General features: G+C 38.9%; 2 protein-coding genes across 2 annotated transcripts; one reads left to right on the plus strand and one right to left on the minus strand.

Annotated features, from left to right (window-relative positions):
• Window positions 1-4,465: 4,465 nt before the first annotated feature.
• Window positions 4,466-5,828, minus strand: LOC140234974 (UDP-glucuronosyltransferase 1A6-like). The gene is made up of 2 exons (XM_072315011.1): window positions 5,034-5,828; window positions 4,466-4,609 (listed from the first exon to the last, which is right to left on the minus strand). The coding sequence occupies exons 1-2, from the start codon at window positions 5,826-5,828 to the stop codon at window positions 4,466-4,468; spliced, it is 939 nt and encodes a 312-aa protein (XP_072171112.1).
• Window positions 5,829-8,126: 2,298 nt separating this feature from the next.
• LOC140234724 (signal peptidase complex subunit 3-like) lies at window positions 8,127-13,813 on the plus strand. Its single transcript, XM_072314762.1, has 4 exons — window positions 8,127-8,546; window positions 10,063-10,207; window positions 11,398-11,516; window positions 12,084-13,813. The coding sequence occupies exons 1-4, from the start codon at window positions 8,404-8,406 to the stop codon at window positions 12,214-12,216; spliced, it is 540 nt and encodes a 179-aa protein (XP_072170863.1). The 5' UTR covers window positions 8,127-8,403; the 3' UTR covers window positions 12,217-13,813.
• Window positions 13,814-14,322: the final 509 nt, after the last annotated feature.

A 14,322-nucleotide genomic window follows, 5' to 3' on the forward strand; every position in this document is an offset into this window, starting at 1 on the left:
GCAAGAGTTGAAAAATTGGTCTCCGCCGGGACTTCTTTCACAAAAAATATATATATTAAGTACATATATATTGTGCTGGTGGTAGCGGTTCGGCGTAATTCAAAGTCCTTAACCGTACCTCGCTGAGCTGTTTCGCCGGCCGGGCTGTTAGGCCCCCAACGGGTATGAAGTTTGGGTTCAGCGGGAATGAGAACTCGGTGGCAAAATCAAAACTTAGCAAGTGAAGATCATACTCCTTGTGTACGTTCCACATTTCAAACCTCGAGTCGTCAAGGCCAACATCTCTGGCTATCTGCATGTAATTGCGGAGGGATATGTATTTCACCAGGATAAAGTACGCGATGCTTTGCATGGTGTTGAGAAACCTTTGGAAAAAACTCATGCTGTCAGTGAACCCGAGACCACTTTCTGGTTGGAAGGCGGGATGATAGCTCGTTCCACACACGTACATTATCATTGCTTGTGGTGTAAATGGATTGAAGGTAACTAATTTTACGTCTCTGTTGAAGTCTCGCTCCAAAACTCGCCTGATCAGCAAACCACAGGGCCAAGTGGTGTCCATTACAATGGTATCGATATCTCTCAGGCTCATCACCATCGATTCATTCGTGATGATACCTTTGCAATCCTGCGACATGTTCACAAGAAACGGAGACAATTCTACGAACTGGCGAGAAGGATCTTCGAACGCTAGCGTTAAAACGTGTGAAGGTGTACCGAACCTCCTCCATGGACTTGTTACGATGCTCGAAGATGGCGAACGTCATGTACGAGAACTGGGGATCGCTTGCCCGCTGATCGTAGGCTCGGCTAATGAGGCTCGTCACGTTGTGTCCACGACGAACCAAGGCTTCTGCGATCGAGGCTCCAGCCAAAAAGTGGCTCCCTTCACCGTACATGTTCGACATCAAGATATTGGCGCCGAAAATTCCATAAAAACTCATCAAAAACACGACGATTTGGATGCTGTGATGCATGCTTAGAGGACTCGTAGTCATGTTCACCTTGTCTGACATGCACCTTGACTTTACAACGATCCTCTTCGGATGGGCCTGGTTTCCATCGTCTGACACGATGAGCGCAGTTCCAAAATACAGTAGCACAATGGTAGTCACCCGACCGTGTCTGCTTTGTTTGAGCAGACCTGTCTATCGCGCTATCCTTTGAGCCTTCACCTATTTCACCGGTCCCCGTTCCTCGTACAGAACTAGAAGTACACTGTACAATGTACATGTACGATGTAATCCAAACCCGCTTTTCCGGGAGTTACTATCTAACTTAGGACCTGTTCCCACATAGTTCACCCACAATGCATCGCAGCCTCTGCTCGGTTGGATCATGGAGACTCAGAGTCATAACTGGGCACCGTTTCATGAAAGTTGTCACTTCTAACGAGTTGTCAGTCTCTGACAATTTCATTAAAGGGATCGTATAGTTTTGGTTGAGACTTAACTTCAGGTTTTTATCATTTTTGGTGAGAAAGTGAGAAACCTCTTATGAAATATGAAAGAGCATGTAATTCCATGAGGATTTCAACTTTTGTTTGATGAAAATTGATTTTGAAATGGCTGAGATATCCAAAACAGAATGATGCTAATAAGGTGTAGGACCAACATTTTATTACAATCGTTTTGTTTTACTTTGTTTTGGATGTTTCAGCTATTCCAAATCCGATTTTCATCAAATAAAGTTACTTTGAATTCCTCTTAAAATGGTATGCTCTATACTATTTCATAAGTGTTTTCTTGGTATCTCGCAAAAAAGTTAAAGCCCAATTTTCATCTCCACCAATACTGTACCATCCCTTTAAAATTCTTGGTATTGATTGGCTGAGAAGCTCTGGTTTCTGACTGTTACTACATGATAATTGCCAGAAACTAACAACCTTTCAGGGCTGACAAGCTTAATGAAACGGTGCCCTGTTGAATGCAGCTCCATGGCATGGATCATACGGAGCTACAACATGGAGCCACAACGGACTCCGTTGTAGCATGAAGTTACTTATGTAGCTCCATGGTTGTAGCTTTTTAGATGGACCTAGTTTGCAGACACGAACCCTTGTCGGTCGTAAAAGGAGTCTGCGACTACATGTACCACTGACACTGTCCTATAAGCCGTATACTGTAGCTAACAAGGAAGCAGTGGATGGATTATAGTAGGTGTTGCAAAAAAAAAAAAAAAAATCCCACTTCTGATTCTTAATAGTTCAAACAAGATAGATTAGCAATAGCTGAATAGTGTGCAATTTAGTTGGAGGTAATTTGAATACGAAAACGTAAATGAGTTTCATTAGATCCTTGATTAATTTTAAAGTTGGGTTTCAGATTTTGTTCATATTTTAACCCTGTATACAAAACTTGAACTTTACACAGAAAACCAATGATGTGTATGTGAGTGTGTGCTTTACAATGACCCTGAACAATGGACATGAATACCACCTTTCAGAGCTCTGCTGCTTCTGGTCTCTTAATCCACGGGCACATGAATGCTTGAATTGCGTGTTGTAGCAAGATCAGTCCGTCCTTCAACATGTTAACAATTCATGATGGATTGCCTTGAGCACTGCTAGTCTGAATTCATGGTAAGGGGTAAAAATGCATGCACATGAAAAAGGTAAGCATATTCCTTGTTTGCATATTCTACATTTCAGGATGAATAAAGACTATCTCTGATAGCGGAATTCCTCATGAATAAATAATAAAGCATTCAAAGCCTGGTCATTGTCTGGGTGTTAACCACACACTCCCATACACACCAGTTGACCACTTTGCAGAGTTATAGTTTTGTACAGAGGGTTGAAAATAGAGCAAAATCTGTACGCTAACTTAAAAAAAAAGAAGATAATCTTGTATTTTAATGGAACCAATACAATTATGCTTTCATCTTTAAATTACCTCAAACAAAACTGTACACTGTTCATCTATTGTTCGTATCAATGTCAGTGTTATTTCATATTTTACTTGAACTACTCAGGATCAAAAGTGGGATCTTTTTAACACCTAGTAGTTACACAAAAAGACACTGAAAGAGATGCATAGGTACAGGCTCCTTTACGACCGAAAAGGGTTAAATTTAAGGAGAAATCCAGTCCAAATACAAGTTAGTCTGATAAGAAAGAGTAAAATATTACGAGTTTAACGGCATAAATTTGATCGAAATCGGATGAAAAATATGGAAGTTATGACATTTTGAAGTTTCGCTATTTTGGGGGAAATAGTTCTTCTTTTCTGTTAAATAGAACAGTCAATATGAATATGCAAATGGCAAAGTGAGCATGTCATTCCCTGACAACTTACCATATAACGTTAGTTTGTACATAAAATTTTGAAATTTCAAGTTTTTCATTCAGTTATTCCCGAGGCTCAAATCCTCATATATATAATACTGATCACTATTCTGAAGTTATTCAACCAGGAATAACGTCATGTTTTCAGACTTTAATAACAGAAATACTGAATTTTCGTCATTTTTTTTTTTTTTTTGTACACGATCAATGGAAAATTGTGAGGGTATGACATGGTTAGCTCACTCATTTGCATATTCATACCCACTGTACAAGAACTGTTTTGGAGAAATTATCAAAACTTCAAAATTCTTCCTTATTTTTCATCCGATTTCAGTCAAATTTTTACCGTAGAACTCGTAAAATTGTGCTCTTTTTGATAAGACTAACTTATATTTGGACTGGATTTCCTCTTTAAAGCTGCGTTTACACCATGTTCCCGGCGACCACGGCAGCCCCATTTGCCCGAAACGGAGTGTGCTGTGGGCAACAGCAGGGAGTCACCTACCTGGGACTGTAACAGGTAAGACATTCTCCTGTTTTCTCACCTCCGCATTCCAGTCTTGTTCGTTCCAGTCCTCTCCTCGGTGAACATATAGCTATCAGACGCTGTTCTCACGGTGTCTGGTTGTCTGGTCAGGCTTTTCTGTCGCGTCCCGCTACGGACCGGCTCCAAGTTTTGTTACGGTCTATTACGTGCTGTCGTGTTTCGTTGCGTTCACTCCGTTTTATCACAAAAAAAAAAACAAACAAACAAACAAACAAACAAGATTCCCATCAGCACCGGGACTGCCGTGGCATTTTTATTTTATTTATTTTTTTTTTTTTGGACAATTCAAAAATCTGACACGTCATCCACGAACAGTCTGGCCTGCCACTTTTGCCTATATCCCTTCTCACCGCGTTTCACGTCCATCCCGTTTTTTCCACGGTGGCCTGAAACGGGGCTGCCGTGATTGTCGGGAACATGGTGTAAACAAGGATGGACCAGTGTGCCGGAATGATAAGTTCACAGCTCCCCAAAGGTATATAACGCCCTTTAAGCCCCTGCCACACTTTGCTGGACTGGCCCACCGTACAAGAAATGGACGATATTTTGTTCAAATCGTCAATGTTTTGAACACGATTTTGATAGGATCTTGCTGCTCAGTGGATAAGACCACGGACTCTCAATCACAAGGTCTATGGTTCGAGTCCCTTGGCTGTGTACAGTGGGTGCGCCCCTTGGTGCGCACTCAAAAATCTTCTAATTGCCTCGTTCTTCTGAAGAGACTGCTCGTTGTCGGTCACGTGGTTGGTTGCTTTCATCCAAGGATTCAGGGCTTCCTTAGTGGTCACGTAAAACAAAATCATAATCCTGTTAGTAGCATACCATTACCATATCTTTATTGCAGCCGTGGCGCATGAAAATTGGCAGTTTGATGCTCTTCTGGTTATGGTATGGTCCTATAATGGATGTTTCCCTTATACCAGTCATTGATTACTCATGTTACTGCATACTGTTGTTGTCTCACTCGTTTCTATGCCTAGTACTAGATGCCGTTCAACAGTGCTGCAGGTTGTAGTCGTTCGGAGTAACATTTAAGTCCTTGAAAAGTTAAGTCTAGAAGAAAAAGAAAATCTAGAACAGAACAAAAGCATAAAAACATAAAACCGTCCCCCCCCCCCAAAAAAAAAACAAAAAACAACAACAACAACCACACACACACACACACACACACACACATTGCAAACCAAAATGTCAGTGTACCTCATTGAGCTTTCTTGCAGGTCGAGCTGTCAGGCCTCCCACGGGTATGAAGTTTGGTCCTAACGGGAACGGGAACTCGGACGAAAAGTCCATGCTCATCAAGTGTAGATCAAACTCCTTGTGTAAGTTCCACACGCTCAACATCGATTCGTCCAAATTTACATCCGCTGCCAACTGCCTGTAATTGGGTAGGGAAATATATTTCAATATCAAAAGAGAAGCAATGCCTTGGAAGATGTTGAAAGCTCTTTGGAAAAGGGTCATGTTATCAGAGTAGCCAGTGCCCAGTTCTGGTTGATAGGCGAGGTTGCAACTTGACCCGTACACGTAGATGGTGCTTCCTTGAGGGGTAAATGGCCAAAGAGAGATGAGCTTTATGTCCTTATCAAATCTCTGCTCTAACAACCGCCTCATCACAATTCCACAAGGCCAGGTATTGTCCATGACTATGGCATCAATATTTTCTAGGCGCATCATCAGTGCTTCATCCATTATGAGGTTTCTGCAGTCAAAAGACATGTTCATAATTAACGGAATAATCCCGTTCATAAACTGTCGATCGGGCTCATCCAAGGCCACGGAGCCTAAATGCCTGAAAATGTCGCGGACCTCTTCCATGGACTTATTGCGATGCTCGAAGACGGCGAACCTCATGTACGAGAACTGGGGATCGCTAGCCCGCTGATCGTAGGCTCGGCTAATGAGGCTCGTCACGTTGTGTCCACGATGAACCAAGGCTTCTGCGATGGAGGCACCGACCATGAAGTGGCTACCCTCCCCATAAAGGTTAGACATGAGGACATTGGCGCTGAGAACGCAGGGAAATATGAACACGAAACCGACGAAATTTGCGTAATAATTCATGTTTTAAGTTAGGTTTTCTTGTTTTTTCCGATCACGAGAGTTTTGCAGAATCTAAAATGCCTCCTTTCGAACGACTCTATTATCTGCCCAAGATTAACGGCACGTTCAGTACCCATGTGTAAATAAAAGATACCTTCTTTTGGCATGATTCAGGACTTTTATACGTCTCCGTAAGTTCGACGTATAGTCATTAGTATAGTCATTATTGACAGTGGAGTCTACAAAGTGTGGCTTGTTTGTACAGAATGTAGGTTACGCAAATTGAGTGTGGTGCAGCATTGATCCAAGTCGACAAAGACACGATGGTTTGGGTTTTTTTTTTTCTTCTGTCGTCATCTCTCTTTTCTTGTTGGTGTTGTTAGGGTCTTTCGTCCACTGCCGTCTTGAGTCTCTTTAATCACGGAGCTCCTTGGTTCATTCAAGAGGGTACCACACGTACCTCTACTTTAATTAAAAAATGGTGTGGGTTCCCGAAAGCGGATTATCTCCACTCACATGAAGTTTGTAGCACACTCTGGATATCCCTTTGGATAAGGCTATACCAAGGAGCTTCTTGGCTACACTGATAAACATATTGTTGGGATAACACTTGGCCTCGACCACATTCTATTGTGCTGACATAAACCTTAGTCAGCGAGGATGATTTAATAGTACGTAGTTGTATACATTGCACATCCCTGACCATACATATGGTGTTAGAATTTCCCCCTTCCCAAATTTTGAATGTTCCCCTGATAAGTATTCATTATGTGTATCAATAGGTATCATATTCCATATGATTATTATCCCTTCATTTAATGGAAAGTAATGAAAAGCGAATGAGTTTGGTTATCCTCACCAGCAGCTTCAAATAATATTGCATACATACAAAATCACGTATCTGAGGCGCATTGGGGTGATCCACTCATCACACTTCAATAGCAGTCTTGAAGGCTCAGTCAGGACCCCCCCCCCAAAAAAAAAAAAAAAAGAAAGAAAAAGGTAGGCCTACTGTTTACCATTGTGCGCAGTGATTTAAAAAATGTTATCACACTTGATGCATATGTGTAGGTCATTTGTATATATCACAAAACATCCTACCATATGAAACTTTCGCAATAAAGCCTAAAATATAGGGAGATGTCAATATTTTCCCAATAAATCATAACTGTGTAGACGGTTTATTCTAGAAACAAGTCTATGATAACTATTTTTCACATTTTATACATCTAACAATACTTAACATTGATAATACTGATTAACATTTTTACATAGGTTATTTCTACCCCTAACTCACATTCTAGAACTATTTTGGAGATAACATGAAAGCTGGGTTTTTGTTTCATCTGCAAAATTTGTAAATAATGCCTTTAAGTGAGAACAAGGGACTGTAAATGTGATTATAGTACGATTAAGAGTGTCTCTTTCGAAACCTGTACTGTCAGTGATTGCAAGAATCTATGAAAATCTCGTTGTGATGCAAACAAGCATCAAACATGGCAAACCCCGAGTTTAGGGCCCACATTATTGCTGAACGATGATGACTTCAGACAGGGGTCGGCATGGAGAAGACCCACGACCCCTAAGAAGTGCAAATTATGTGATCTGTGTGTTATAACATTCAGTAAATTTTTCTCATCTATCTCCTTTCTTCTTCTTCTTCTTCTTCTTCTTCTTCTTCTTCTTCTTCTTCTTCTTCTAGTGGTTAAGTCTGCCTCCTTCATTTAGCTGGAGATTCTTGCAGACTCTACATCTATTTCTTTATCTATATCTGTATTTATATCTAAATCTATATCTATATCTGTATTTATGTCTAAATCTATATCAATATCTATATCTATATATCTATATCTATGTCTACATCTATATATCTATATCTATATCTATATCTATATCTATATCTACAATGTATATCTATTTATATCTATATCTATATAATTTTTATACCTATATCTATGGTCTACTCGACAGTTTTGTCAATTTTCGCAAGTGGAAAGAAGAGTGCAAACGTAGTAAAGTACTACAGGATATGGACGGGTTGAGAGAGCGAAAGAGATTTTATAGGCCTATATAAAATCTCTTATCCATTGCACAGAACTCGATTTTCTGTGCTCTTACCTCGGCTTGCATGCAGCTGGCATGGATCACTGTACCATGTAATACAAGAGTCTGTAGAGGGCGATCTATATACAAAATTAGTACACGTATGAGCCAGCTAGCTAGCTGAATCTAACGGCACGGATGTGTGCTTTTCACCAAGCAAGCCAACGCCAACGGACACTCACTAGAATAAACTTACATGTAGGACCTATTTTAGTCCAAACATCAGTATGCTATTGACTTTGTACAAGATTCACCAATCCAGCTGTTACAGAAGTTAAATCAAATTAACCTCGCCGGGCGGCCACCTAGCTAGCAGGCTGCAATAAAACCTTCGAACTCTGAAGCGTCGTACTTACCGTACGAGAAACGAACGGAACACTGAGAGGTTATTTTTCATCGGTATCGTCTGTATTGCTTGTGCATCATGAATACCCTCCTGTCAAGAGCAAATACGATATTTGCATTTACTTTGAGTGTTTTGGCTGCCTTGACATTTCTATGTTTCTTGACCACGGTTAATCTGGACACGAGGAAAAGTGTTTCCATAAAAACTTCGAAACATACAGTGTAAGTAAGCAGCAGATGGTTATGGCTTCACTCTAGTCCCATATATCTAATATCGTGTTTGTTCACATTTCAAATGCTTGGGTTACTTTTTTATATAGCCTGGCGTGGTGAGCTGAGACCTCAACCCGTCTCTTTGATCTGACTGCATTGTTTTAATTTCACTGTCCAACGTTAGATTCTCTTGAATTATTTGGTGTAGCACTGCTTGTAGAATCCCATTGTACCATATATTCCATATACAGGAGGTAAAATGACATAGCCTATAGGCCTAGATGTAAGCTTATTGGCCTTATCAACAATTTTCAAACAATTGAAAAAGAGCATCATCATATTCATTACAACTGCTGTGGTTTTGGGGCAAGAAACAGGGGCGGATATTTCTGGTGCCACTTCCAGGTTTCATTTCATTGTTTTCTTTTTATTCCTTTTGTTTTTAATAAGAAAAAGGGGGCGGGCGTGCACCGGTTGCGCCCCCTCCCCCCCCCCCCCCCCCCCCAACTGGATCTGCCACTGAGAAATAAGAATTATCTGTCAGATTGCCAGTCAAACTAATGAGGATAGATTGTACATGCTAAATGTGGGATAGGCTTAATACGATGAATAGAACAAAGGGTGTAAATAAAGTTTGTTTAAAGAAATTATTTTATAATATTATTAAGCCTGTTTGTAAGGATTGTTCGTATTGTGATAAAATAACATGTGGATGATGCAAAGCAAACCCTTTACAAAATATGCCATGAAATTGGTTATTGGATAATGCAAAGGTACAACATGTAGATCCAATTAAAAAAAAATAAAAATATGGGAGGAATCAATTTTGGAGAAAAATATAACGAGCAAGCTGAACCTTCTCAAAGCACAGTGACACTGATACACATGTAAATGGTCTTTCAACTGCCTGCTTTTAAAATGCTGCAGAATTGGAAGAGGACTTTGACTAAGGTAGCCCAGTATAGATGTTTTATAAATACTGTACCTTTAATGTTTTATAAATACACTTATATGATGCAGCTAATGGCAAAACCAAATATGAAAGTAATGTCAGAAGCATTTATTTATGCCATCAACTGCTGTAGTCCCAGAAAATATGTAATGCTTTTATTTACAAATCATACCCAAGAAATAGCTGGGAGATTCACCTATTATGTTCATTAACTGTCCACATTTTAGTAGTGAGTAGCTTAAAGTTTGCATGTAAGTTATTGCTAAGACTTTGTCAACTCAAAATACCATTTCCACAAAGTTCTAATGTGAAGAGAATGCTGATGATACAGATTTTATGTCATAAATATCAATTCAAGGACATCAGATGGCAACTGAGTGCCAAGTGCTCTGTGTGTGTGATGATTAAAACTACATTTGCACCTGTCATGTATCTGTGCAAATTACACTAAAATTGTTTTTTTGGTGAGATGTGTTAATTGTAACTAATTGACAAATTGCATTCAATTTGTCTAGTAGTTGCAATGTCTTATATCATAGGTCCTTTATTTTTTCTTCATTCCCAACTATGCAGAAGGGAAACCTACACACAGTACGGGGAGTATGCAGATCTTGGAGGATTTTACTTCGACTTAACAGCTAACTTGGAGCCTCTTTTCAACTGGAACACGAAGCAACTCTTTATCTACCTAACGGCAGAATATGAGACAGAGAAAAATGTAAGGTTTATGCTCACCTTTTCAATCACAACATATAGTACAAATAAAAATCTAGTATAGATACAGTTACATTATGTGATGCAAAAATGACAAATGCATTTTATACAGGGAAACTTTTTTTTTTTTAAACTTATTCACTCACATGGAAGTACTGTCTTTTAAGGGGTGATATCGTGCTTGAGATTTTACATCACTGTAGATAGCTGGTCTCCTTTTTAGTATGTTTACAATGAGGTACAGCTGTAAAAACTGGGTTTCCTTGTAGGCTCACAAACCTCCCAGAGTTGTTATTTGGTCATAGCCATTCAACTTAACTCAATAGCTGAGATGAAGATATCATGGGTTAACAAATCTTCCATTTGCTTGCACAGTAGTTTTCAGTACATTTATTCTTTTTATAGATGTGAGGAATACAGAAGTCCATCAAACCCAATAGTGCAAGAGTTTTAATTATTTTCACAAAGATGCTGTTAACAAGGGATTGAATTCATAATACAAAATATAGCTGAATTATTAACCCAAAAAATAATTTATGATATGCCCTAGTAAATGTACAGGCAAATTGAAAAGTTGTGGGTTTATGTGCTCTTCTAATAAAGAATTTCAAGTGCTGTTTTATGTAAACAACAAAATACCTATCTTCGCTAATGCATCATTTTTTTTATTTTTTTATTTTTTTTTTTGGTCTAAGTTTATGATGACTGGTAATGCTAGTGTACAAAACTTTCATATATTAACAGAAAGAGCTAACATTATTCATCTTGATTTATTTGAAAACAAATTAACTATTGTAGCCATCAAGGGATGTGCATTCTCAGCAATCCCACTGTAATTGGAAAAATAAAATATCAACACAAAATGCAGCTGATCCGACTCATGTGAAGAAGAGCTGGTAAAGATAAACTGATCAAACTAATAATGCCATTTGTCATGTCCATATACAATGTATTTGTAAAGAATGCTATTTTTGTATAGGACATAGATTGTACAAGTGATGTAATATACATTTACAAATATGTGAATACAGACCAGAAACAATTCATTGCAAATGTGTAATGCAAATGCAAAAAAAAAAAGAGAATTTAAATAAAAATAAAAAAAGCAACAAACAAAACTTATTACACTTCACTCAAGTGCATAGCAAATGATTTCACCTGCACAATAATGAAATTTCTATTCTTCATCTGTAGAAGTTGAATCAAGTGGTGATTTGGGACAAAATCATCAAGCGGACTTCAAATAATGCCAAGCTGAATTTTGACAGAATCCAGCCCAAGTATCCCTTCTTTGATGATGGTCATGGTCTTAGGTAAGTAATTTGGTCCTTGTTTTGTTTTCAGGGCTTCCCTACAGTACACTGTTGCCCATTCTTAGTTTGCAGCCGTCACTCAACAAAGACTGATCTTCATGCAATATCAATTTAGTTTTAGTTTAGATTTTTTGGTAAAATATCTCAACAGCTTGAAATGGAATGTAATGCCCTCATTTTTTACTGTTTACTTCAGTCAGTACTGGATGTGAAATGTGATTAGTGTGGTAAAATACTTTAAATCTTTGGTTTTCTAGGCAAAATCTGGCAAAACTGTAGGGTCAGAGGTCAAGTTCAAATCCTTGAATCAAACTTTTTATCAGATATGCTATGCTGGAAAATGGCAAGGGAATTTTCAAGGAAAGTATAAACATCACATGATACTTTTACTGTACTATACATATACAGTAGTGCCATTCACTATTGCTGACTGATACAATGTGCAAATGACTGTCAGATGTATTTACACAATTTGCTGCTTTCAGACCTGTAAAACTGTCACCTTGTCTTTTTTGCATTGTCTGTCTTATTCTTTGCCTCAATCTGCTTCTCTTCTCCTCTCTGCAGAAGCAACCAAAACGTCACACTCACCCTGTCGTGGAACATCATCCCCAATGCCGGACTGCTACCGCGGATAGCAGGAGATGGGAATAACATGTTTGCATTTCCGAGTGAATATTCAGCGACGCACAGGATGTAGAACAAATGCCTGACAATGTGCCTGTAGATTTCCTGTCGTGTGTCCCACTTTTTAGAATGATAATATTGCAATCTATAGTCTCTCTTTTCCCTCTTTTTTTTTTTCTTTCATTTATATTTCTCTGAACCATAGCACATATTTCAGCCTGTTAGGTAGATTAGAAAAAAGATTAGGTGAGGTTCTGAAAAATTGGATTTTCAGCTTTGAAATGATATGTCACTCAACAAAAGTGAATGATCGTAATCCATCAAACTAGATGATTTAAACTCAAATATATTCTTATGTAGGATGCTAAAGGGGCTTTGCAGTTAAGGGTCTATCTGAATGCATTGACTCGCCCACTTCTGTGATTCATGTTGCTTCTTGTGGGGTTTTTTTGTGTGCAGGATCACACTCGCAGTAATCACTCTTGAACTGAAAGGGCGAAATTATCCAGCAAAGAAATTTCAAGTAGATTTGGGCAATGTTTAAGAATGTTGATACAGTGTTATTTGTTGATGTCCACTTTTGTTGTGTTATTACAAATCCAATACTAATAATTATAGCTAGTTTTACATAGTGCATTGCACACTTCTAAAGTATCTCAATGCGCTTTAGACTATTATTACCTCAGTCAATGGATACATTATTTCCAACCAGCACTAATTGTGCTCACTCTCCACTCCCTGGGGACCATTCCAGTCAGTCTCAGCCATTTTACAGGCGAGCACATACTGATCAACCAACGTAAGATTTCTCATCCTACCGGGTACATGTTTATACTCCTGGGTGAGAGCAGCAATGTGGACAAATTGCCTTGCTGAAGGGCAAACGTGTCGGGCTTTGCTTGTGCTCGAATCAATGAATCCATACCATACTCGTGTCATTCAGAGATGAGCACTCTTTTCCACTCAGCTACAACACATCCAAACTGGATATGTTTGGGATATATGTCTTATTCAGGGGGAATAATACTGAATTCAGTCTCCTTGTAAGTCAGGCAAATACAGTCCTGCTGTTCAAAAAGAGAAAAGAAATTAAAAGATTGTACATTAGTGGTGTAGATGGGCTTAGATAAAAAAATTCTTTGTGTTTTTCTCCCTCTCCTATGCTCTTCACTGTATTAGAAGTCATCAAAGGTGATAGACTTTATGTATTGATGTTATCACATTTTACCATGCAATATCATTTTTGAGAGACAACCGTGTTTGTACACTCTTTCTACATGTTTGCACTTTTGATCTCTCTGTTTGGTGTATGTGCTGTCTTGAGTTCACTTTTTGATGTACATTGCAAATTTGTTGAATTAAATTGCAGATTTGCCGTGGAAGATGTTCTCTGGGTTACACTTTTAGATGATTTTGACTTTCAGGTAATGTTACAAATTGCCATGGATGTGTGTATGTTTGTATCGTATCAATCAGATTCCAGTGAACTTTACATTTTTTTGTCGGTGTGTGTGTATGTGTTTTAGCATTGTTAAAAGACGCGGAGTGAGCCTTTTTTTCAGTTTCATTGTATTTGATCAAACCAAACATGTAAACATCTACAAAGACAGTTTGCATTATGTGATCTTAACCGTTTAATTGATTCTATTTTATGATAACTGCAGGGCCAGCGGAACGTTTTCAAAAATGTGGGGGGGGGGGGGGGGCACTTCCGGGTTTCATGAGCTAACAAGCAAGCAAGCAAGCAAAAAAAAAAAGGTCCTCGGCTCAGACTTCATCCATTTCGTTTTAGTGCCACTTGCGTACTTCCGGGTTAAAAAATGTGTGGGGGGGGGGGGGAGGGGGTTGAACTGTTTACATATGCATTATTGATATTATTATCATCATTATGGCTATTTCCATTATTGTTTTAATGCGTATCCTCCATCTAGTGACGTGTGCTGTAGCAGTCGCCACACTACACATACAATGTTGTGTCCTGCACAGTTGGTGCAACGTGTGCAGGCAGAGTTATTTTTGGAGGGCTCCCTCTATAGGTTGGAAAGCGCAAATTTGTCAGTAACATACTCTCTCTTTCTCAACAAGTACGCAGGGGTTCAGTTATTTCTACCGTGAGAGGTCGCAACCTGTTCGAAACTAGGTAAAAACGACGCAAATATCCACTGTGTAACACCGAGAG

This window comes from Diadema setosum, chromosome 11, assembly GCF_964275005.1.
Source record: "Diadema setosum chromosome 11, eeDiaSeto1, whole genome shotgun sequence".
NCBI classification, from domain to species: domain Eukaryota; kingdom Metazoa; phylum Echinodermata; class Echinoidea; order Diadematoida; family Diadematidae; genus Diadema; species Diadema setosum.